General features: G+C 44.2%; 1 protein-coding gene across 8 annotated transcripts in view; it reads left to right on the top strand.

The window, feature by feature from the left end:
* Window positions 1-22,453, top strand: part of LOC139563304 (SH2 domain-containing adapter protein F-like) — a 116,539-nt gene that overhangs the window by 79,418 nt on the left and 14,668 nt on the right. The window contains exons 3-5 of one of the 8 annotated variants that reach the window (XM_071381884.1): window positions 5,313-5,540; window positions 9,028-9,126; window positions 17,711-17,875. In XM_071381884.1, the coding sequence (XP_071237985.1) occupies window positions 5,313-5,540; window positions 9,028-9,126; window positions 17,711-17,875 (492 nt within the window). The remainder of the gene's footprint in view (window positions 1-5,312; window positions 5,541-9,027; window positions 9,127-17,710; window positions 17,876-22,453) is intronic. The other 7 variants (XM_071381885.1, XM_071381888.1, XM_071381887.1 and 4 more) reach the window with 7 other exon arrangements.

The raw sequence follows: 22,453 nt of genomic DNA, 5'->3' as shown, positions 1-22,453 counted from the left end.
GGGGACAGCAGAATCTTGCTTAGTGAAGACTGTCTGCTGACCTAACAATACTCATCACCGTGCATACTGAATAGTATCGGCTTGCTCTGGAATATCAGACAAATACAGCGATGAATACACTGTGCTATGTAACTAGTGTGTAGTACACCATACAACCTAATCTAGGCAATGTACTATCAGACTTCTTTATGAATGATTCTTCGGAGGAGCCGAAAGACTAAATCCTGAGAGAAGCCTGGGTACTTCCACTCCATTGTTTTCCAGGGGTGTAAAGTCAATCACATGTAATCCCTCACTAGTGCAGAGAAGATCCCCTCAATCAAGTTCAGATAGACTGTTATAGATTGTGCCCTTCCAAGCGCTTCATAACAGCAAATCCTCTCTGGAGCTATAGGAGTGGGCGGTCCAGGCAGTAGTCAGCCAGAGACTGACTATTGGCTGTTTGCTCTTTCCTTTTTTATGTGATGACATGATGCCCTGGTTCTTTGATCGAGACAGAGAGATGCTGTTGTAGCTAGCTAACTTCTAAGATCCTCTCCTGTCTAATGTATTCACGGTCTCAGGTTGGAGAGAGAGTGGAGGGAAGGGGGAGGTGATGGGTCAGGTTTCCTGGCTGCCAGGCTGGTTTAAGATAATAGCTTTGATTTAATCCAGAGCAGCGTCCCCACTCCCACCAGCTCCCACCCGTTCCCCACGTACAGCCATGCTAATATGCCCAGAGGGCTCCTCCTTCAGTAAGTTGAACAGGAGCCTCGCTGGATTTATGGCAAGCAATATCTTGATATCTTTCCAATAATGAATCCCTTTATTTCACGAACCAGAGACGATAGAGAACGGAAGGAAGATTCTGCATTCTCACCCCCTCCCTCTCTCCCTTCTCTCGCTCCATCTCTCCCATCTCTGTCACTAGCTCTGAACCTGAGTTGAGGCATTTAGCCAACCTTTTGACCTTAGTGTTTAGTTGTCTGTGCAGTCAGCAGTGCATGGTTATTAATCTCCCTGAGTTAGATGTGTCCTCTGTTCTCCTTAGTGAGTCTGCTACACAGCAGCTTGTCCTCTAGTTTAGTCAGTCTACTACTGGGTGAATGTAGGGTGTCAAAGGTCAATTCTGGACTACCTAGTAGTGAGAGTGGTCTCGAACCGACAGAAGGAGGTCAGGAGGAGGTGCCAATCTGGAAAGGAAAGAAGGGGAGTGGGGGTGTGGTGGGTGACCCCTGACCCTGAGCGGAGGCAGTGATGTCAGAGGGCAGAGGAAGCTATGCTCCAGCTGCGTAACAACTTGTAGCTCCGCTCCACCATCAAGCTAATCACGCTAATCTACACAGACAGATGTTACCCCACCCAGCTCACAAAGCATGCCTCAACAAGGATGGAGGGAGGGATGAAGGGAGGGGGGAGAGGAAAAGAAGGAGGGCGAGAGGGAGGTGGGAGGGATGCAGTCCTGCTGGGAAAGCACTGAGGCAACGTGTCAGAAGGCTCCTGCCGGTTGCCGCAGCCCCCCCCCCCCCCTCCCAACCCCACACAGAGTAGTCGTAAGCCTTGTTCATTGGCCTGGTGGGGAGTCGTAATACCCCTTCGACAGTTTATCCAAGGCAGCACGCTCCCAATTAAAGGGTCCTTCAAGCAAGATTTACTCCCCACCAAACCCCTAAACATTACACCCCCCATCCTCCCTCAGTCCTCCGGCAGCCACTTCTCCTTCCCACTTTCCTCCCTACCACTGTTGATTCTTCTGGCAGGAGGTGGGCACTCATCGCTCTAGGATCTCACAATGCCAAGACTTTTAACTGAGATCAAAGAGGGTGAGAGTTTGCCTAGCGCATGATTACATTGGAGATTTCTGGCAACCCTCACCGGGTAGCCCCATTAGGCTCCATGCTTCTCTCATTTTTCCGCAAGAGCTCCCCTGGGCTGCAAGGCAATTATGCAGTGGTGTGGCATAATATTTCATTCTCCTCACATTGTGTTACTCTATGGTGGAGTTTGCTGCTAACAGCTTCATACGGCCCAGGAGGAAGGGAGCTGGTTGCTAACGGCGTCATACTAGTGGAAAGACATGGAGATTGGATGAGGGGGGGGGGTTAGAGAGAGGAGGGAGAATTCTCTCATGATGGTTTGCTCTCTTCACTCACTGGATAGGTGGGAACACTATACAGCACTGCATATAATTTGCATTTATACCCTGCCTTATGTCATTCATATATGTCTCAGAGAGCGAGGGAGAGATACAGAGAGGAAATGGAGTGGAACTAAGAGGGTGAGGGAGATATAGGTGAGAAGATGGGGAAGGGCATTCTCCTGTCGTTCTGTTCCGTGGTGTGTGGGACCCCAGGCGAGGCTGTTTAGCTGTAGTGATGATGACGCTGTGCTGCATGCAGACAGCCAGCCAGCCAGGCAGGCAGGCTATGCCTTACACACTCACAGGTGCTCAGGCCCCCCAGGCTCCTCTCCTCTCTCTTTCTCTCCACATCATCTCATCAGCTAGAGCAGGCTTTCATCACACCCAGCTCCCAACATGCACCCAGGATGCCCTGCTAACCCTCCTATAGCTCTAAACCTGGAGCTACTGCTACTCACTATGGGTCATAGTCTGAGACTGGAGCTTTAACATTATGAAGCCAGAGGGGGATCAACATACACAGACTGTTAATCACAGAAGCCTATAGACCTGACTCCATCACACACAGGTATCTGTAGCTGTGTTTCCTGATCACGTGTGTGTGTGTGCTGCTTGGCTACGCTAATCACTATTAGCAGGTATAGAGTTTGATTAGGATCCACACAGCAATAATTAACATGCCTGTTGGTGTCCCATGTTTGGTTCCTCTCTCTCTCCTGAGTCTCAGGGGTTAGGTACAGTTGAAGTCGGAAGTTTACATACACCTTAGCCAAATACATTTAAACCCAGTTTTGCACAATTCCTGACATTTAATCCTAGTAAAAAATCCCTGTTTTAGGTCAGTTAGGATCACCACTTTATTTTAAGAATGTGAAATGTCAGAATAATAGTAGAGAGAATGATTTATTTCAGATTCTATTTCTTTCATCACATTCCCAGGTGGTCAGAAGTTAACATACACTCAATTAGTATTTGGTAGCATTGCCTTTAAATTGTTTAACTTGGGTCAAATGTTTTGAGTAGCCTTCCACAAGCTTCCCACAATAAATTGGGTGAATTTTGTCCCATTCCTCCTGACAGAGCTGGTTTAACTGTGTCAGGTTTGTAGGCTTCCTTGCTCGCACATGCTTTTTCAGTTCTGCCCATAAATTTTCTATTGGATTGAGGTCAGGGCTTTCTGATGGCCACTCCAATACCTTGACTTTGCTGTCCTTAAGCCATTTTGCCACAACCTTGGAAGTATGCTTGGGGTCATTGTCCATTTGGAAGACCCATTTGCGACCAAGCTTTAACTTCCTGACTGATGTCTTCAAATCAAGTTTATTTTATATAGCCCTTCGTACATCAGCTAATATCTCGAAGTGCTGTACAGAAACCCAGCCTAAAACCCCAAACAGCAAGCAATGCAGGTGTAGAAGCACGGTGGCTAGGAAAAACTCCCTAGAAAGGCCAAAACCTAGGAAGAAACCTAGAGAGGAACCAGGCTATGAGGGGTGGCCAGTCCTCTTCTGGCTGTGCCGGGTGGAGATTATAACAGAACTATGCCAAGATGTTCAAAATATTCATAAGTGACAAGCATGGTCAAATAATAATCATGAATAATTTTCAGTTGGCTTTTCATAGCCGATCATTAAGAGTTGAAAATAGCAGGTCTGGGACAGGTGGTGGTTCCATAACCGCAGGCAGAACAGTTGAAACTGGAATAGCAGCAAGGCCAGGTGGACTGGGGACAGCAAGGAGTCATCATGCCCGGTAGTCCTGACGTATGGTCCTAGGGCTCAGGTCCTCCGAGAGAGAGAAAGAGAGAATTTGAGAGAGCCAAGATTTTCAAAAATGTTCATAAATGACAAGCATGGTCAAATAATAATCAGGAATAAATATCAGTTGGCTTTTCATAGCCGGTCTTGAAATGTTGCTTCAATATATCCACATAATTTTCCTCCTCATGATGCCATCTATTTTGTGAAGAGCACCAGTCCCTCCTGCAGCAAAGCATCCCCAAAACATGATGCTGCCACCCCCGTGCTTCACGGTTGGGATGGTTTTCTTTGGTTTGCAAGCCTCCCCCTTTTTCTTCCAAACATAACGATGGTCATTATGGCCAAACAGTTTTTGTTTCATCAGACAAGAGGACATTTCTCCAAAAAGTACGATCTTTGTCCCCATGTGCAGTTGCAAACCGCAGTCTGTTTTTTTATGGCGGTTTTGGAGCAGTGGTTTCTTCCTTGCTGAGCGGTCTTTCAGGTTATGTCAATATAGGACTGTGGATAGAGATACTTTTGTCCCTGTTTCCTCCAGCATCTTCACATGGTCCTTTGCTGTTGTTCTGGGATTGATTCACACTTTTCGCACCAAAGTACGTTCATCTCTAGGAGACAGAACGCATCTCCTTCCTGAGCGGTATGATGGCTACGTGGTCCCATGGTTTTTATACTTGCGTTCTATTGTTTGTACAGATGAACGTGATACCTTCAGGCGTTTGGAAATTGCTCCCAAGGATGAACCAGAATTGTGGAGGTCTACAATGTTTTTTATGAAGTCTTGGCTGATTTCTTTTGATTTTCCCATGATGTCAAGCAAAGAAGCACTGACTTTGAAGGTAGGCCTTGAAATACATCCACAGGTACACCTCGAATTGACTCAAATGATGTCAATTAGCCTATCAGAAGCTTCGAAAGCCATGACATAATTTTCTGGAATTTTCCAAGCTGTTTAAAGGCGCAGTCAACTTAGTGTATGTAAACTTCTGACCCACTGGAATTGTGATACAGTGAATTATAAGTGAAATAATCTGTCTGTAAACAATTGTTGGACAAATTACTTGTGTCATGCACAAAGTAGATGTCCTAACCAACTTGCCGAAACTATAGTTTGTTAACAAGAAATCTGTTGAGTGGTTGAAAAATGAGTTTTAATGACTCCAACCTAAGTGTATGTAAACTTCCGACTTCAATTGTACGTAAAGAGACAGCTGGATCTCACTGCCTTTAGCCTACGTTGGATCATGGCTGTCTTAGTGTTGTTTGTAGAGAAAATTATATTTTGGAAGTGAACCTGCTGATAATAGCTGGTCTTTTTTCTATGTTGCTTGGATTGTTCACATAAATATTCACATACAGTCCCTTCGTATCGTTTTACCCACATTGACAGTCTGTTATATCTTACCCCTCCTCTCCCTCTTCTCCTTTGCCAGAGATCCGCGGTGGCCGGGGACCTAAGGAGGGGTCACTGAGGTCTCTGCCCCTGTACGACACGCCCTACGAGCCAGCGGAGAACGGAGGGGACTCGGACGGCGAGCGTCCCCGCTGCCCCAGAGAGAGTCGGCTGCCGCAGGATGACGAGAGGCCCCCGGAGGAGTATGACCAGCCCTGGGAGTGGAAGAAAGAGCGCATCTCCAAGGCTTTCGCAGGTACGAGAGCACGTATGTAACACTCCTCTCCTCCTGCTCTACATCTCCTACATTACTGTCACTCTGTCTGTTCTGCTGTCCCTCTCCATCCCACTAATTGCCCTGGTACCCTTTTCCAGCACTAACCAATGTGATTACTGCTTCTTTCGTGGTTTCCGGTATCTTATAATCTTCAGAAAGGCATTATTCATTTTCATTTCCTTCCCTCTCGTGAAGCATAACAGTAAGTTAATTTGCAGGTGTCTGGTCTGCTGAGTGGGGCCTTTTTCTGGGTGTCTGTCTAGCCTTGGGCATTTATTGTCATGAATCTTGCCCTGGAGGCAGCTCTGCAGAGTGTGGCTGTACCAGCTAGTGACCAAAGTCATACCATCTGATTTTAAACATAACCCTAACCTTAACCACACTGCCAACTGGACATTTTGATTAAGACCAAAAAGCAAATTTTAGTTTTCAGACATTTTTACGATATATCCAATTTTGACTTTGCAGCTGTCCCATCTAGCGGAAATCAGTCAGTTCCAGGGGAAGATTCATAACAATAAACGTCAACCTGTGACTTGGGAGAGACCTATGGTGTATGGTAGTTAAGGGAGCATGACTGTGTTTGTGTGTTCTCATGCATTCATATATAGTATACACTACATATACAAAGGTATGTGGACACTCCTTCAAATCAGTGGATTTGGCTATTTCATCCACACCCATTGCTGACAGGTGTATAAAATTGAGCACACAGCTATGCAATCTCCATAGCCAAACATTGGCAATATAATGGCCTTCTTGAAGATCACCTAAGATCACCATGTGCAGTGCCAAGCGTCGGCGCAGTGGAAATGCGCTCTCTGGAGTGATGAATCACGCTTCACCATCTGGCAGTCCGACGGAGGAATCTGCGTTTGGCGGATGCTACGATAAGGCTTCCTGCCCGAATGCATTTTGCCAACGGTAAGGTTCCAGTGAAGAGCAATCTTAACGCTACAGCATATAATGACATTCTAGACAATTCTGTGGTTTTGGGGAAGGCCATTTCCTGATTTAGCATGACAATGCTCCCGCACACAAAGCAAGGTCCATACAGAAATGGTTTGTCGAGATCGGTGTGGAAGAACTTGACTGGCCTGCACAGAGCCCTGACCTCAATCCCATCGAACACCTTTGGGATGAATTGGAATGCCGACTGTGAGCCAGGCCTAACCGCCCAACATCAGTACCCGACCTCATGAATGCTTTTGTGGCTGAATGGAAGCAAGTCCCCGCAGCAATGTTCCAACATCTAGTGGATAGCCTTCCCAGAAGAGTTGAGGCTGTTACAGCAGCAAAGGGGGGACCAACTCCATATTAATGCCCATGATTTTGGAATGCGATGTTCGACGAGCTGGTGTCCACATACCTTTGGTCATGTAGTGTATGTGTGCATGTACAGTTCAAGTCAGAAGTTTACATACACCACTCCACAATTTTCTTGTTAACAAACAATCGTTTTGGCAAGCCGGTTAGGACATCTACTTTGTGCATGACACAAGTCGTTTTTCCAACAATTGTTTACAGACAGATTATTTCACTTATAATTCACTGTATCACAATTCCAGTGGGACAGAAGTTTACATACATTAAGTTGACTGTGCCTTTAAACAGCTTGGAAAATCACAGAAAATTATGTAATGTCTTCCGAAGCTTCTGATAGGCTAATTGACATCATTTGAGTCAATTGGACGTGTACCTGTGGATGTATTTCAAGGCCTACCTTCAAACCCAGTGACTCTTTGCTTGACATCATGGGAAAATCAAAAGAAATCAGCCAAGACCTCATAAAAAACATTGTAGACCTCAAGTCTGGTTCATCCTTGGGAGCAATTTTCAAACGCCTGAAGGTACCATGTTCATCTGTACAAACAATAGTACTCAAGTATAAACACCATGGGACCACGCAGCCATCATACCGCTCAGGAAGGAGATGCGTTCTGTCTCCTAGAGATGAACGTACTTTGGTGCGAAAAGTGTGAATCAATCCCAGAACAACAGCAAAGGACCTTGTGAAGATGCTGGAGGAAACAGGTACAAAAGTATCTCTATCCACAGTAAACGAGTCCTATTTCGACATAACCTGAAAGGCCGCTCAACAAGGAAGAAACCACCGCTCCAAAACCGCCATAAAAAAGACAGACTACGGTTTGCAACTGCACATGGGGACAAAGATCGTACTTTTTGGGTTAATGTCCTCTGGTCTGATGAAATGAAAATAGAACTGTTTGGCCATAATGACCATCATTATGTTTGGAGGAAAAATGGGGAGGCTTGCAAACCGAAGAACACCATCCCAACCGTGAAGGGGTGGCAGCATCATGTTGTGGGGGTGCTTTGCTGCAGGAGGGACTGGTGCTCTTCACAAAATAGATGGCATTATATGGTAGGAAAGTTATGTGGATATTTATTTTTTATTTATTTTATTTATTTATTTTACATTTGACCTTTATTTAACTAGCAAGTCAGTTTAGAACAAATTCTTATTTTGAATGACGGCCTTGGAACAGTGGGTGCCTTGTTCAGGGGCAGAACGACCTTGTCAGCTCGGGGATTCGATCTTGCAACCTTCCGGTTACTAGTCCAATGCTCTAACCACTAGGCTATCTGCCGCCCCAATATATTGAAGCAACATCTTAATATATCAGTCAGGAAGTTAAAGCTTGGTTGCAAATGGGTCTTCCAAATGAACAATGACCCCAAGCATACTTCCAAAGTTGTGGCAAAATGGCTTAAGGAAAACAAAGTCAAGGTACAAAGTCAAGGTACTGACCACAATCCTATAGAAAATTTGTGGGCAGAACTAAAAAAACGTGTGCGAGCAAGGAGGCCTACAAACCTGACTCAGTTACACCAGCTCTGTCAGGAGGAATGGGCCAAAATTCAACAAACTTATTGTGGGAAGCTTGTGGAAGGCTACTCAAAACGTTTGAGCCATGTCAAACAATTTAAAGGCAATGCTACCAAATACTAATTTAGTCTATGTAAACTTCTGACCACCTGGGAATGTGATGAAAGAAATAAAAGCTGAAATAAATCATTCTCTACTATTATTCTGACATTTCACATTCTTCAAATAAAGTGGTGATCCTAACTGACCTAAAACAGGGAATTTGGAATTTTTTGACATTAAATGTCAGGAATTGTGAAAAACTAAGTTTAAATGTATTTGGCTAAGGTTTATGTCAACTTACGACTTCAACTGTATGTGTGCATCTGTCTGTCTGTCTGTCTGTCTCAATGTTACTGAATGTCAACTGTGGTTTAGAGAGCTCCAGCATAGCAAACACAGCCATAACTGAACAGGGCCGTTCCAGGACAAACTCTGGTTTTGGAAGACAAACACAAACAAACAAAAAGAGCAGAGGAAAAACCAACACCTTTCCTCGATTTGAAACGATACTATACCAAATATAAAAAAAATCCTTTAAAGGTTTTTTTCTTTACCTCTTCCTCCTTTTGTGTATTCTTTGAACAGCTCTGCTCTGTTCTGACTGCATTAGCTACAAGGGCTCTGTAAGTGGCAGTGGATCAGAACCAGAGTCAAGGAAGGACAACACCTCTAAATCACTCACAGGTACCACTAACACACAACACCCGGGCTGGTCTCTGTCCCTCTGTTTCTATCTGTCCATATTTACTTTTTCTACGTTTCTCTGTTTCATACTGCTGGTCTCTTTCAGCTGTCAGGAAAACGGATGTTGCTTTCTTTCATTCATGTCTCTCCCCTCATTATTTTGTCTTTCATCCAGCACTAAGACGAGTTTATTAGGATGCTATTTACAAACACTCCTCTCACATTATTTCATTTGATGGTGATTCATTTCATTTGCTCGGGATGTCAAAGTGATGTTTGCTGTGGGAGAACAGAGGTTAGCGCGCTGAAGTTATCCTTCAAAGAGGAAGACTGGGGTTGGAGAAGTGCTTTGATTTATTGCCTGTCTTCAACCTTTTTCTGTTCCATTCAGCCCATAATGACATCCCAGTGTTTGGCGGAGAGAGACTTCTCTCACGATCTGTCATAAAACAATGCTTTCTGAAAGAAGAACCCCCTCCCTTTCTCTCAGCTTGTGTGAAGACCTGGCTGTGAACTGGCTCTGTTCTAGACATCTTCATCATCAAAAAGCTCAGACATTTCAAGAACTTCATATAAAAAGGGCCTCAGCTCTAACACGGTCTATAGACCTAGGTCTTAAAGGTGACAGCTCTGGTAGACCTAGGTCTTACGCGTTATCTTCTATATCCTGGCTGTTTGAAGATTAGATCATCATTGTCAGAGCACTGTAAGAAGTGTGTCATCGTTGTGCGACCCTGGCGACTGCAGATAGAGATGGGGGGGTTGAATGAGCCGGTACCTCAGCCAGAAGTCTCAGATCACTCAGGACAGATCATCGACCCAGGCCAAGGGTCAGGATGATGGACAGTCCCTTTCTTCTGGCTGTCACCTTAATGACTTGTCTGTCACCATTGGGTGTGTTAGGAAGGTACTTTCCACCTAGCTTCAGATATTGTGTATATGATGTGTTTCATATTCTGTTGGTGAAGTTAAATTGTTTGCATTTTAAACCCCCATTTCAATAGATGAATAATGATATTGTTCGCTCTTCAGATTTCCTCTGTGGTTTTCAGCCGCTTGAAGACGCCACATAGATTCTGTTTATATTTAGACGTTTGTTTGCGGAATTAAAGTGTCGGCACGCAAAATAGTAACGGTTAATGAAGAAAAATGCACCCCCATAAATAGTGCAGAGTGGGTGTATAAGAGGTATTAAACAAGCACCATAATGTAGCTACCCTTATCTCTCCCTAGCTGAACGCTGTAATGCCATTTGAATAAAGCGCTGTTTGTCTTCATTAGAGCTGTATAAGGGACAGAACTGTAATGCCGCCTGCATGTAAACCACCTCCTCTCCTTAGCTGTCCCTGTCGTGTGGGGCAGCCTGCCTCCCTGCCTAGTGCATATACACATACAGTACATGTTGTTGGTTTTACAGGTCCTCGCTTATTATTCTCTGTTGGGTTATCTCTTGGCAGATATGCAATGGAATGTAAATTCCCTCCCTTGTTGGGACGTTGTGTACATGCCGTTCGGTTAATCACTCATCCTCGCTGCCCCCCCCCCTTCCCACTCAGGCATGGACTTTGTGATGGATGAGACCTGGGGAGTGAGGAAGATCCATTAAAATTTGACCATATGAAGAGAGCCTCTGTGTGATAGGGGTTGGTATGTGTGGTGGTGTATTTTGTGCGTTGAGGGTGTGTGTGTGTGTGTGCGCGGGTGGGTGGGGGTACACACACTTGCATGTGTATGTACAGACCATGTGTGTGTGTGTGTGTGTCCATGTTCAATATCCACACCACACACACTAATACACCCAGACATTGAACAGGCAGCCATTGGAAATCTGAGTAGTGCCTCATTGTGTCTGGCTAGAGAGCCAGTGTTACTTAATCCGTAGGCCCAGTTGCTGCCTGTTAAACACCATGAGGTTGGCTGCTAGCCAGCCTAACCCACTGCACTTACTGCAGGCGAGATAACAGGAGATGCTGTCAGAGCCCTGAGCCAGGTCCTGAGGAGCAACACACACCGCTTTATGGGTTTTTAATGACTCTTCAAGGACTTAATGACCCAGAGAAAGCTCTTCTATTCTTAAGTAAATCATTGAATCAGTTTCGTTCCAGTAGTATTGCTGCAGTTTGTTTAAAGAGGAGTTAACGGAGTGGTTGGTGAGCCTGGTCCATGCCCTGGCCCCATGGTTCTGTCTCTCTCTCTGTGAAAGACCTGTCCCCTGTGATGGCTTGTCACCCCACAGTGCTTCACCCCCCCCCCAATTCTGGCCTCCCCTCCGCTGCTCCACGGCTGATAACCTCCCTGACAGGCCTCTTTCATGAGCCTCAAATGGCTCCGCTGCCTTTGAACGCGCAGCCCGCTGCCTGTTATCTTTCACTCACACACATTGGCCACCCACCCCTAACCCCCACCTCCTCTCCTCCTGCACAGAGTGGGCGCTCTTCCAACCTGACCGTAGCTCTGCTCTCCCCTGGGAGCCCCGCTGGATGTCCAGCTGAGTCTAAGCAGAACAGGCACGCTGTCATCTCCCCTCCATCACTCGCTCGCGTACCTCCACTTTCATATTTAATAGGAACAGATTCTCTTCTTCACAACAGATAAGTGTTGGGAGAGAGGTATAGAGAGATGGTGATTTGATGGATACAGCGTGTATTTGTTGGTTTCTTCCACAATGAGCCGTGAACTACTAGCTTCTGGTGATGGTGATATGAGAGCATCTGCAAAAGCAATTTTTGTTCTTCTGAGCTATCCTCCAACTCCTAATAAACGCCATAAATATTGTAATCTACCAATTTATTTTGAATATGCAAGCAATTAGCAGGGCTAATTAAGCAGAACTAAATGAAATGGCACAAGTGGGCCAGTGATTTATGTGGCATCGCTGTTTACACTGATGAAGTAGTGCTGCCTAATTAAAAGGACAAGGTAAACAAAAACCTCTTGTAGAGACGTTAAAAAAAAAATATATATATATTAATAATAATAGTCTAGAGCTTTTATGGAATGTCTTTCTCGGGCTCTCTCTCTCCATCTGTCTCTCTCTCTTTATCACCAGTCAAAACTGGCACAAGACCGAACACTCCACTTGACACAGTACCAGAATTGCCGGAAATCCACACTCCACAGAGCTGTCAGGGCAGGATGTCACAGGAAGCTATGTCATTGTGTCTTCCTGTTCCTGTCATCACCGTTATATTCTGAGAATCCAACAAGTCCTGGCTCTGGCCAATGTTCAGTCAATTGGATGTTTGAAGCTTTGTGGATTTAGAATGGGATTGGGCCCAACAATATAACTTCCCTCCTAAAAAGCTCTCTCTCTTTCTCTGTGTCAACATAATGTTTTGTGTACCGGCATGGGCAAAGCTTATGTAATAGAAGGATGAGGTATTGGTGAAATACCTCTTAAACACCAGTCATGTCGAGATATCCTTCTGTCGACAAGTCCTGTTCATGCAGTAGTCATGATGACCTGTGTGTATGGCATACCCCGTGGTTAAATTGGTATTTGAGTGGTGAAGGGTCCCTAGTTCAGAGGGTGGGGGGGATATAATATATACTTTTTATTTTATTTATGTTTCATTTAACTAGACAAGTCGGTTTAGGAAAAAAGTATTATTTACAATGACTGCCTACCCCGGCCAAGCCCGGACGACGCTGGACCAATTGTGCGGCCTAATGAATTTATTTCAATTGACTGATTTCCCTAAATGAACCGTAACTCAGCAAAAAAATTGAAATTGTTGCATGTTGTTTATTTTTGTTGAGTATAATATACTAGCCTCAATATATACTGACAATAGCACATATTACAGGTCGCGGATGGATCAATATTTGGGGGGAAATGACTGAGACATAAAAGGACATCCTACTCCAAAATGAATGAAAATAAAATGATGCTGACAATATCATTTCCCCTCCAGAAATGAGCCCAATATGACTTTATTAGTCCATATGATCAGGCAGGTATGTTATTTAGAAATAATGATCACCTGATGCAGCCCACCGGCTATAAATAAATAGGCTGGGGGTTGCTCACTTACCCCATTGGGCTAATCATTAGCTAGATCAAAGTCTAAACATTAGGCTATCTTGTTGCTAGTTATAGCAACATTATGACTTGAATGTCCACCCAAAAAACATTCTACTGTCACTCAGCCAAACAAGATTGACGTACTGTGAATATAGTGTAGACCTACCTATTACAGATGACCCGTGTTACATTTAGCCCCACCCTTCTCTATGCATTCAATGCCATAGGTACCCGCTAACGCGCATAAACCATCTATCTGCTCAAAACTCTGGTTCAAAAATGGTGTATTTTACTCATTTATTGGATTTGAGAAATAAGAGTAGTAACACTAGAAAGCTCAGCGATCCTCCTCTTTTAACAGTGGCCATCGACTGCTTTCAAATAAGTGTTTTTTCCCCGCGACTTCATTTAGAACGTTGTAGGCTACAGTGACTGGGCATATACTCGCAATTTGAATGCGCCTTGAAAGGAATATTATTTTCTCGCATTGAATGCGACAGGCTGAACAATTGAATAGGTAAACTATTCTACTATGGGGTTGTCTGAGTTTGCTGTTGCTTAGCCTACTCATGTTGTTGGCTGTGGAAAATTTAAACGTAGACAACAGTTTTTCAATTAGATAATTCAAATAGGCTAGCGAAAGGTACCGGTTCTCAGCTCTCATTTGGATCATAGTGCCTGTTCTCGGGCCCGGCAGGACCCGGCACAATTTAACACCTGTGCACACCCACATGAAAAAAAAATACTAGTTTACTAGGATATAAGATACTACAGTACTTACTATAGCATTCTATAACAAACTGTAGTATACTGTAGACTACTAAACTGTAGTATCACTCAATCATCTGTGGAACTTAACATAGAATTTTGTAGTAAACTGTAGTACTACAGCATTCTCTGCAAAAAAAACACTGTAGCCAATACTATAGTAATATTCACAAAAACACTACATTCTGCAAAACACTACCGTTTTTTAAAACTATAGTATATACTGCAATTCAGTGGCCTTGTGGTTAGTGTCTGCACTGAGATTGGAAGGTTGGGATTTTGATCCCTGGCCGAGTGATACCAAAGACTTAAAAAAATGGGACCCGATGCGTCTCTGCTTGACACTCAGCATTAAGGAGATAGATTGGGGGTAAGGCCCTGCGATATAGACTAGTGTCCCGTCCAGGGGGTGTACTTGTACATCAAGCTGCCTCACGCTCCTGCTCCTATGAGCCATCCCGCAAGGATACTTACTATATACTACAGTGTTTAATTTGCATGTACCCTGCTCATTCCCCTCCCCATATCCCAATTTGTGCCTCCAATAAGTGAGAAACGTACATGCCAAGTATAGACCGTATATTGTGTTCCCTACAGGTTACAGAAAAGAGCAGAAGCTTGAACTATTCGTTCAGACCTCAGTACTACCTACCTACAGGTTATGGAACATTTTCTCAGTAGGTTCCCTCAAGCAGAAAGCCTCCACTTCTAAGTCAAAGATAATAAAACAAAAACACCACAGTAAATACTACAGTTTACAACAATATGCAAAAACACTACATTAATTGCTTTAGTATATACCACAGTTATTTTACTACAGTATTTATACTATAGTGAACTGTATACTGTAGTATTTACAGTTGACTAAAGTGAATACTACATTAAAGTCAGCAAAAACACTACAGTGAGTACTTCCATCCAATATGCCCTGGAGACATCAACATTCATCCTGACTGAGAGATAAGGTCCTGAACGTTGGTAGAATGGACTGGATAGTTGTAGAGAGTGACTGAGAGACCGTGTAGGGCAGAGTAAACCCCAGGAGGGTTTGTTAGAATGGACTGTATAGTTGTAGAGGGTGACTCTGAGAGACCGTGTAGGGCAGAGTAAACCCCAGGGGGTTTGGTAGAATGGACTGTATAGTTGTAGAGAGAGACTCTGAGAGACCGTGTAGAGCAGAGTAAACCCCAGGGGGTTTGGTAGAATGGACTGTATAGTTGTAGAGAGAGACTCTGAGAGACCGTGTAGGGCAGAGTAAACCCCAGGGGGGTTTGGTAGAATGGGGTGAGCTGGGCTCTGTGTCTTCCTCCTAATGCTCAAGGCACCTCCACTGTCACCGAGTCCCATGGGATGTCATACTGAGTAAGAGAACAACCTTCTACCCATGATTCACCTCTTCCCAAAGCAAAACACATGGATCACTGTTGGGACATGTCACTGGTGAGGCAGTGCCAACTAAAGGACCTGACGCCTGTATGTGCTAGCCCAGTCATACACACACACAGACTGTTCTATCTGGCACACAGTACTGCACAGTATGTGTGACTTGGATAGGCTGTGGACAGAGGCTCCAGAGATCAAACTAAAAAATGTCTCCTCTGTGTTTCAGCCGCTCTTATCACCTCAGCCTGAAAAATTAGGATGAAGAATTGGCCCCCATTGCTCCCCAGGCAGGTCACTTCACACAGTGTCTCAGAGCAGCGCGACGAGGCCTTAAGATGCACTCATCTGTGCCGCAACATAACATCCAAGCCAAAATGTATTCAGAAAATGCCCTTGGGCTGACAGCAAATTGAAACAGGTTATAGGGGAAAAATCAGACACCCGGAGGTTTGAAGACTGCCACTGTACTTCTGCCACTTGAATCAGTTTACCTTTCTTTTAGAAGTGGCTGTGTGACCGTTCACCTCGTTATTGCACTGTGCATCTGAGCAGAGCTGAGCTGAGACCGACCTGTAAGAATTGGCTTTTCATCCTCAGAGCAAGGCTGTGTAACACTGCAACGCCTGCTACTCCCAAAACAATTACATGCTAACCTGGAATATGAAATGAGAATTAGACTTTTAATCGCTCAGTGGTGAGGCATCCCAAGGCAGGAAGTTATTATATTAGCTGCTAGAGCTCTGACCTCTGTCCCAACCCTATACCTCTGTCTCATTTGCCTTTGTCTGAGAACCAGGGATAACTCTCTCCGCTATTGGCTGTCATAATGAGGAAAGGACACCATCCTTCGTGAGGACACCATTAAAGTGAGGACACTTCATTCCGAGAACGCCATTCATAGTGAGGACTCCATCCTCATATGATCCCTTATCATATCAATAGTCCTGCAGCCACATTACTCTCACCCTGCCACCACGGCACTAATTGCTTGTCCAACTAAATATTCTCTGTTTTCCCTCTTCATCTGCTGAGCTGATTCCCCCTTCCTCATTAGCATGTTCTGCACCCCAGCTATTTCCTGCAGGCCAGAACATGGACAAGCCCATAATGTGTCTGTTCAACTCACAGAAGAAAAGCTAGTTTCGCAGCCTATAAAACCTGGCGACATCCAGGCGACAGTCAACAAACTCCCAGCTTTTCTTTTTTCATCAGTAGTGGAAGTAGCAGTCACTCCATCGCCTGAGGTGGGTGATTCTAAATGAATGGCTTACTTGGCATGAGGATAGTAAAGAATTCCTTGGAATAGGGGTAGAATGTCATTGTTTTTCAGACAATGGTTAGACCGGAATGTATTTGAGCTAGCCATTCTGTGGTGTGTTCTTTTCTACTTTCAACAATGCATCTTACTGCTACTACTATTTTATGAGGGCAATTCAATGATGAAACATAACATCAGGACTCTATTCGTTTATCCAGAGAACGATGAGACTTGACAGGCAACATGTCATTCATGGCTGTAGATCTCCCTCCTGCAAAGCCAGTCCTGTTTTCCGGTGCACCATGTTTCTTTATTAGCCACTGCAGCAAACAGCCCAGCAGCTCCCTGGTGGATAGGGAACCTCCTGTGCTATTAAACAAGTGGACAATTCCTAGTGAAAGATGGGCCGGCACACCAGCACTCGATTTACTCTGCTAATACTCCCATCTGGACATGAACGATACATTACTGAGGGGCTAGGTTTGCCGGGTGCCCCCCACCATTACAATGCATTCCACTGTGTCTGGCTCAAGGAGAGAATCTTGTATATTGCCCTTTATCTTATTGTGGAGGCAGTTTCAGACTTTAACTCCGCTATGAGCTATACCAGAGCTTGTGTTGTCCGTGAGGCTTTTCACACTAGCCAAGTCATGCTCAGGTCCACTCAGGTCTTTGATTCTGTTTTAAAACCCTCATTAGTAGCTCTCTTCAGCCACTTTCCCTGCGAAACCCAGAGCGTAATTAATGACTCTGACCTGCAGTTGAAAATTCCCCTGGTTGACTCCTTGTAAACGTCAAAGAAACACGTAGAGGCAAAGTGGAGAAGTCAAAGTCTGTCTCTCTCAGGTAAAGTAATATTCCTTCCTTTTCAGTCCTGCTGTCTCCTGGTTTTCCCTGCTGTTCCATTGACTTTGCTGTGCTATACTAACCTGACCTGTACCTGCATGGGATGCTACTGTCCTGCATTTCTCTTACTCTGCCCTCTTCCTCTTCTCCCCTCTTCTGTTTTCCTCTTCTCCCCTCATCTGTCTCTCTTTATCTTTCTCTGCCTCTCTCTCGCGTTTTCTCTCTTCTCTATCTCTCTGCCTCTACCTCTCTCTCTTCCACTCATTCCCTCTTGCTCCCGTCCTGGTGACCTGGGCTGCCTGCAGTAGAAATTAAAGTGATCAAGGATCTGCCGTGGCCCCCGCCTGTCGGCCAGCTCAACCACAGTCCTCCCCTGGCCCTGCTGGAGGGGGTGGAGTCACCCCCCGCTCTGCCCCCCCAGCCAGCCCAGCACTCCCCTGGGCACACTGCCTGTGACCAGCACCAGCATGGTGGGTTTTGTTGTCCCTGTCCTGTCTGTTCATCCCACCACCATCAGAGCCTCATCCAGCGCCCCTCATCAACAATGTCCCCTTGCCTCTCTCTCTTGCCATATCCATAACCATATCTAATTTCCATTGCTCGTCCTCTTCATCCTGTTCCCTGATAGGCTACTGTACTGGTGAACTGTCATTGTCTGTTAAAGTTGAGAAATGACAAATTGCCCGGGCGACAACATACCATACAGTTGTAAGACAACATTCCATTCACTATAACAACCTATGAAAACAGTGTGACCTCATCGAGTGAGGAGGAAGTGATTGATCAGCTCTACAGTATCTTTAAATCAGTTTGACGGGTCACATTATCTCTGTAATAACTGCCCTTTCCCATCTGGATTACATATGGCAGAAAATCACTAGCACTAGTCCAGGTTGTGTGGACAAAGACTCATTGCTTTTAATGGCGCAGAATTGCCTTCTGAATGGGTAATTGGAAGTGTAGGTGACCCGTAATGCTACTGTCAACATAGTCATAACTGTTCCAAGGCAAGCTTCCCGCTGCTCTTTATAGATCATACTCTCAAACCCTTGATTAAGAACCCATTCAAATCCAAAAGTTTACTACTCTTTATTTTGGTGAGAACATCCATGTAGCACAAAGTGTCTGACCCTGTTCTTATAATGCTCTGTTACCAAATTTTTGTCACTCATTTTGTGTCAGTCTCCACGGATTATGCTCCATGCAGCAAGAGACAGTAGCCGCAGCATCACCCTTGCAACAAACAAAAAAACATGCAACAGATTGGCTAGTGAAACGCACACTTGGCCCTCTGATTGGACCAGCAAACTGTCAATCAACACAAGTCGGGTGCACTAGTGAACAGATTGTTGATTTGCTGTACAGCTATAGGATCGGGTGCAGCGCAAACAGCAAATTGTTGGGAGAGGATTGCCATAATAAATAAATATGCAGCTCCAAAAATAGTTTGGTGATCAAGAATATGGACTGTTTACTTTGTTAGCTCACCAGCAATGGAGCATCAGGCAACAATTAGACCTACTAGTATAGGCCTACTAGCCATTTAGTATGTCAAAATTGCTTGAAATTGATAATTTACTTATGAAGCTTGCATTTGTAATTTGTTAAAAGCAATTATTACTGTGGCGAGGACACACCACTTGAGCTCTCCATACTCCTGCCAGAGAGTCTTTGTTTTCTTGCTTTCACACGTTTAAATGCGCTAATGCGCTAAATCTATTTTCCGTATATAATCCTACAATGTTTGCTAGCGTTTCATCATTCCGTCCCATACCGTTTATTGCTACACTTAGGCATTTCTGTTTTATGTTTGATACAATCCATTTTAATTTAGCCTACCATTTCTTACCCTCTTACCTTTATTGTGCACAGGAACGTTCGCAAGACTCCTGAGGTAGAAGTTCTGTTTAATGTATGGCTTCCTTTGTTCATATTTCCCGGGTTACGCCCGAGTTCCGTGTGTCTGTGTCCTATGTCTGTCATTCTGGTTGTGCGTAATAGGAGCGTGTCCCAGTGCGCATAGAAAAGGCTACTTGGCCTGCTCGCCATGCTATGTAGTCAGTACGTTGAATAAGATAAACGATTGTTCCATGTATGAATGGTTTTGAAATTAATAGTCATTAAGTCTGATTAAAACAAATGTAACAATGGATGTGGAAATTGCCTTTTACATTGGAGAACTAGTTTATTGGCTGTAATTGCCTATTGGGTAATTGTATGGTCCTGGGAGTGGTCAAGTGCTTGTACACTAGAAATGTCCTTGTTTTTGAAAGAAAAGCAATTTTTTTTGGTCCATTAAAATAACATCAAATTGATCAGAAATACAGTGTAGACATTGTTAATGTTGTAAATGACTAATGTAGCTGGAAACGGCTGATTTCTAATGAAATATCTACATAGGCGTACAGAGGCCCATTATCAGCAACCATCACTCCTGTGTTCCACTGGCACGTTGTGTTAGCTAATCCAAGTTGATCATTTTAAAAGGCTAATTGAAAACCCTTTTGCAATTATGTTAGCACAGCTGAAAACTGTTGTTCTGATCAAAGAAGCAATAAAACTGGCCTTCTTTAGACCAGTTGAGTACCTGGAGCATCAGCATTTGTGGGTTTGATTACAGGCTCAAAATGGCTAGAAAAAAAGTACTTTCATCTGAAACTCGTCAGTCTATTCTTCTTCTGAGAAATGAAGGCTATTCCATGCGAGAAATTGCCAAGAAACTGAAGATCTCATACAATGCTGTGTACTACTCCCTTTACAGAACAGTGGAAACTGGCTCTAACCAGAATAGAAAGAGGAGTGGGAGGCACTGGTACACAACTGAGCAAGAGGACAAGTACATTAGAGTGTCTAGTTTGAGAAACAGACACCTCACAAGTCCTCAATTGGCAGCTTCATTAAATAGTACCAGCAAAACACCAGTCTCAACGTCAACAGTGAAGAGGGATGCTGGCCTTCTAGGTAGAGTTGCAAAGAAAAAAATAAGCCACTTCCAGCTACAATAGTAATTTACCACATTAACAATATCTACACTGTATTTCTGATCAATTTGATGTTATTTTAATGGACAAAATGGTAGTGTACCTGTTTCAGCTCCTGTTAGATGGATTCAATGTGGTTTCTCAAGGGGAGGCTGTACAGTCTTGCCCGCTACCTATGTCCGTTCAGATAGGACTGTTTATGCCTCATACAGAAGCTATTTATTTTGGGCTGTGTATATTTGGTTAATCTACTTGTACATGTTGTATGATATGGTGCTTTCACCATTGGATCACCGAGACCTGTAAATATATCTACACTGAGCACATCAACCTGCCTTGCCTTCTGCCGATGTCACACCCTGACGACTGCTACAAGATCCCTATTTTACAATTACATCATCTAATTGTGTTGTAGACAAAATTATAAAAAGGGCTGTCTGGTCAATAAATAGACAAAGATTTGCAATCATTGCATTTATAGATACATTTTTAACTTGACTTTAAAAAAACGTGTCTCAACTTGACTTCCTCTTAGAATGCACAACTTGAACTTGATTCGAGACTTGAGACTTGGACCTTGAGACTTGGACCTTGAGACTTGTACCTTGAGACTTGGACCTTGAGACTTGCTTGTGATTCGAATAATAGAGACTTGGTCCATTTTCAAATTAAGAAGCCTCTGTGTGTTTGCCGATGTTTGCAGCTTTTCCACAGCTCTACAATCAGTAACTAATTATCCAGGGAGAGAGAGGAGAGGGGCCATGTGTAGCAGAACTAATACCCAGGCTGAGGCTCTGTACTCCCCTGGTAGTGTAGAGGTGGTGTACTACTGTAGAGAGACCAGTGGAGGCTGGGGTTTAAATTGGAAATGTGTTTAATGTCCTTCAAACTGTTCTATCCATTCCATTCCAGCCATTACAATGAGCCATCCTCCCTCCATCACCAGACAGCGAGCCAGTAAGATGAGCTGGCTGTGTTCTGAGGGTGAGGACAGGCGGATGGATGATTTATGCCCTATAATGCCTTGGGAATGGCTGCACTTCCCCCATGCATGGGATATGAGTGGGTTTTAGTGTGGCGTCTGGCTGAAAGAGGATCCTCTCTCTGTCTGAACTCCCACTACATCACAGGGGTCAGATGTTGGATATAGAGACTAGGGGTGGGGGGCTCTCTGACCTTCCTGTGAGTACAGGTGCATGCCTCTCACCTCCTGTCGCCTTTGGCTATAGTCAAGTCTCCTCAAACAGGAGGAGTTAGTAAGAGTAGGTAGAAGTTGTTTCTAACCAATGCTACAGGGTCAGATGTTTTGACGTTCCTCCTAATGGTTAAAGTTGGGGGTAGGGTGATTAATCTGATCCTTGAACTGTTAGGGGCAAAAGCCATTGCTCCTCCTGGCCCTAGCCAGGTCTCCAGGCTACAAGTGTTACCAGGGCCATTATGATTAGCTGTGTGATATGGACCTGGATGGAACAGCGCCCGGTACAGCCGAACAGAACCTGTCTCACCAGTTCAACATCATTATCATATTTAAATATTGCCTGACAACCGTGACAGTACAGATATTACATCTGCATATAAATAGAAGACCGATTCCTTTGTCTGGATGTAATGAAGAGCTTTTGCCTTTGTTTTCTGATGTGAATTGATTGTCTGGGTGTTCAGGCCATTCTCTTACCTTCTCTTCCCTCTGTCTCACTAGAATACAAACAATGTAATTAAAATATTTCATTTTTGTTCAAGGAATCTGCAGGCATTTAAGCCTTTGGAGGATTGTTCCTTTGTCTTTGGAAAACTCGTCAGAACACGTTTTGGAATTTGATAGAAAAATAACGTGCCTTGATGTTGAACTCATCAGAGAATAAGACCATTGGGCTCAGCAAATGTCTTTCTATATAATCCTTTCAACCGATCCTATTCGACTTCCCCAAGCACAATATTCTCTGGATGTCAACAGAATGCAGTGGTTTTACAAGATGCTCGTTCTCTCCCATGGCAGTGTATGGTTTCATGGTTTGATGCTCACAATGTGTCATGCATTTCAATGAGCCTTCAGACCTGTTAATCATT

Source organism: Salvelinus alpinus, chromosome 33 (genome assembly GCF_045679555.1).
Source record: "Salvelinus alpinus chromosome 33, SLU_Salpinus.1, whole genome shotgun sequence".
Lineage (NCBI taxonomy): Eukaryota > Metazoa > Chordata > Actinopteri > Salmoniformes > Salmonidae > Salvelinus > Salvelinus alpinus.
Note: the sequence above shows the minus strand (reverse complement) of the source record. Positions and strands in the feature narration are given on the sequence as shown.